The following is a 2830-nucleotide window of genomic DNA, read 5'->3' as shown; positions in this document are numbered from 1 at the left end:
TGAAGGACTACCAGCTGACTGCTGGAAAGTCTTCTCACCGAACTTAACAAAGATATTGTCCACAAGGAGCTCACTCATTTTTACAATTGCATCCTCAATCAGAAGTAACAAGTGAGAAAACAAGAGAGTAAAGTAAAACGTGGAAGAGTTCCACCTAACTGCGACATGATGTGTATGTAGGGTGTAAATAACTCGTATAGTTGATGTTAGGCAAGGTGTCAACAAATTTACCTGATAAAGTACAGTTCCAGCCTGGTGGACAGGAGAATTTAATTACAATTGTTGTTTGCAGCTTTACATACCAAGAAAATATATTTTTATATCTTCATATTTTTTTAATATCTGTTCGCTCTTTGTCTTATCCGAAGGTCAAATATGTAGCGCGTAATATTGTATGAAATGATAGTTTTTGCAGAAATGTCTAACACAATAATGTGCATTAACGGTTGATTACTAAAACTAACCATTCTTTGGGCAGCTGAACCATCACGCTACAACCAATTATGTGTACCAGAGGTGTCAGGTCTGGTCTCTCCGTATCATTGACAGATATGTGAAACAAATGAGCAAGCTTTTTCAGAAAAGAAATCCTGTTGGTGAACCACATGTTAAGAGAACGAGAAAAAATACGGAAGATTAAAAACATACCAGATGCTCAGATATACGCAATCATGATGATGAACATGTGCGTCTTGTTCTAAAAATAGGCAAGTGCATGATGTATATAGCCCGTCCAAAATAGTGACACCTATTTTTGTTTGTTCGTTCAAAAATCGCTTTTTTATAGAAATTGTTTTCTTTTACCAGAGAAAGCACAAAATAGTGATGGAAAGAGAAATTTATATGCAAATTTAAACGTAGGCGGCTAAGATTTCATACCCGAAGTTTTCGAAGCATGGACATTTTGGCAGCGAACACTAAAACGCCTCTGACACAAAACGTGGGTAAACGCTAGGTGACAAATCATATAACTATTAATTGCCGTTCGATAAGGCATATACTCAAATATATTGACTATTGTCGAAGTTTATTTGTTTTATTGTTTCTTCGTCACCTTCTTTTGTCTTTCATGTGGGTTGTGAGTTTTTATTTTGTTGTGTTGTGTTGTGTATTTTTTCTCTCTTTTTATTCGATGGTGATAATATCTTTATATCCGTTTTTTCTAGTACTTAAGTAATTGAACCATGCATGTCATCCCTTTGACCAGTAGGTTGGTGTTGCTGTTGGTTGACCATGTCCTTCCTTTGACCAGTAGGTTGGTGTTGCTGTTGGTTGACCGTGTTCTTCCTTTGACCAGTAGGTTGGTGTTGCTCATGGTTGACCATGTCCTTCCTTTGACCAGTAGGTTCGTGTTGCTGTTGGTTGACCGAGTTCTTCCTTTGACCGGTAGGTTGGTGTTGCTGTTGGTTGACCATGTCCTTCCTTTGACCAGTAGGTTGGTGTTGCTCATGGTTGACCATGTCCTTCTTTTGACCAGTAGGTTGGTGTTGCTGTTGGTTGACCATGTCCTTCCATTGACCAGTAGGTTGGTGTTGCTGTTGGTTGACCATGTCCTTCCTTTGACCAGTAGGTTCGTGTTGCTGTTGGTTGACCGTGTTCTTCCTTTGACCGATAGGTTGGTGTTGCTGTTGGTTGACCATGTCCTTCCTTTGACCAGTAGGTTGGTGTTGCTGTTGGTTGACCGTGTCCTTCCTTTGACCAGTAGGTTGGTGTTGCTCATGGTTGACCATGTTCTTCCTTTGATCAGTAGGTTGGTGTTGCTGTTGGTTGACCATGTCATCCCTTTGACCAGTAGGGTGGTGTTGCTGTTTGTTGACCATGTCCTTCCTTTGACCCGTAGGTTGGTGTTGCTGTTGGTTGACCATGCCCTTCCTCTGACCAGTAGTTTGGTGTTGCTCATGGTTGACCATGTCCTTCTTTTGACCAGTAGGTTGGTGTTGCTGTTGGTTGACCATGCCCTTCCTTTGACCAGTAGTTTGGTGTTGCTGTTGGTTGACCATGTCCTTCCTTTGACCAGTAGGTTGGTGTTGCTGTTGGTTGACCATGCCCTCCCTTTGACCAGTAGGTTGGTGTTGCTGTTTGTTGACCATGTCCTTCCTTTGACCAGTAGGTTGGTGTTGCTGTTGGTTGACCATGTCCTTCCTTTGACCAGTAGGTTGATGTTGCTGTTGGTTGACCATGTCATTACTTTGACCAGTAGGTTGGTGTTACTGTTGGTTGACCATGTCATCCCTTTGATCAGTAGGTTGATGTTGCTGTTGGTTGACCATGCCCTTCCTTTGACCAGTAGGTTGGTGTTGCTGTTGGTTGGCCATGTCATTCCTTTGACCAGTAGGTTGGTGTTGCTGTTGGTTGGCCATGTCATTCCTTTGACCAGTAGGTTGGTGTTGCTGTTGGTTGACCATGTCCTTCCATTGACCAGTAGGTTGGTGTTGCTGTTGGTTGACCATGCCCTCCTTTTGACCAGTAGTTGGTGTTGCTAATGGTTGACCATGTCATCCCTTTGACCAGTAGGGTGGTGTTGCTGTTGGTTGACCATGCCCTCCCTTGGACCAGTAGTTGGTGTTGCTAATGGTTGACCATGTCCTCCCTTTGACCAGTAGGTTGGTGTTGCTGTTGGTTGACCATGCCCTCCCTTTGACCAGTAGTTGGTGTTGCTAATGGTTGACCATGTCATCCCTTTGACAGTAGGTTGGTGTTGCTGTTGGTTGGCCATGTCCTCCCTTTGACCAGTAGGTTGGTGTTGCTGTTAGTTTACCATGTCCTTCCATTGACCAGTAGGTTGGTGTTGCTGTTGGTTGACCATGTCCTTCCATTGACCAGTAGGTGT

The 2830-nt window shown here is 43.1% G+C and overlaps 1 protein-coding gene across 1 annotated transcript; it reads right to left on the bottom strand.

Annotated features, from left to right (window-relative positions):
- Positions 1-1169: 1169 nt before the first annotated feature.
- On the bottom strand, positions 1170-2180 carry LOC110445268 (putative mediator of RNA polymerase II transcription subunit 26). Its single transcript, XM_021489789.1, has one exon. The coding sequence runs from the start codon at positions 2178-2180 to the stop codon at positions 1170-1172; it is 1011 nt and encodes a 336-aa protein (XP_021345464.1).
- Between the last annotated feature and the right edge of the window lie 650 nt (positions 2181-2830).

Source organism: Mizuhopecten yessoensis, unplaced genomic scaffold, assembly GCF_002113885.1.
Source record: "Mizuhopecten yessoensis strain PY_sf001 unplaced genomic scaffold, ASM211388v2 scaffold2159, whole genome shotgun sequence".
Lineage (NCBI taxonomy): Eukaryota > Metazoa > Mollusca > Bivalvia > Pectinida > Pectinidae > Mizuhopecten > Mizuhopecten yessoensis.
The sequence above is the reverse complement of the archived record's forward strand: the minus strand, read 5'-3'. Positions and strand labels throughout refer to the sequence as shown.

Bases quoted from the DNA above. Each gene is read 5' to 3' on its own strand.
- LOC110445268 (XM_021489789.1), bottom strand. From the start codon at position 2,180: ATGGTCAACCAACAGCAACATCAACCTACTGGTCAAAGGAAGGACATG.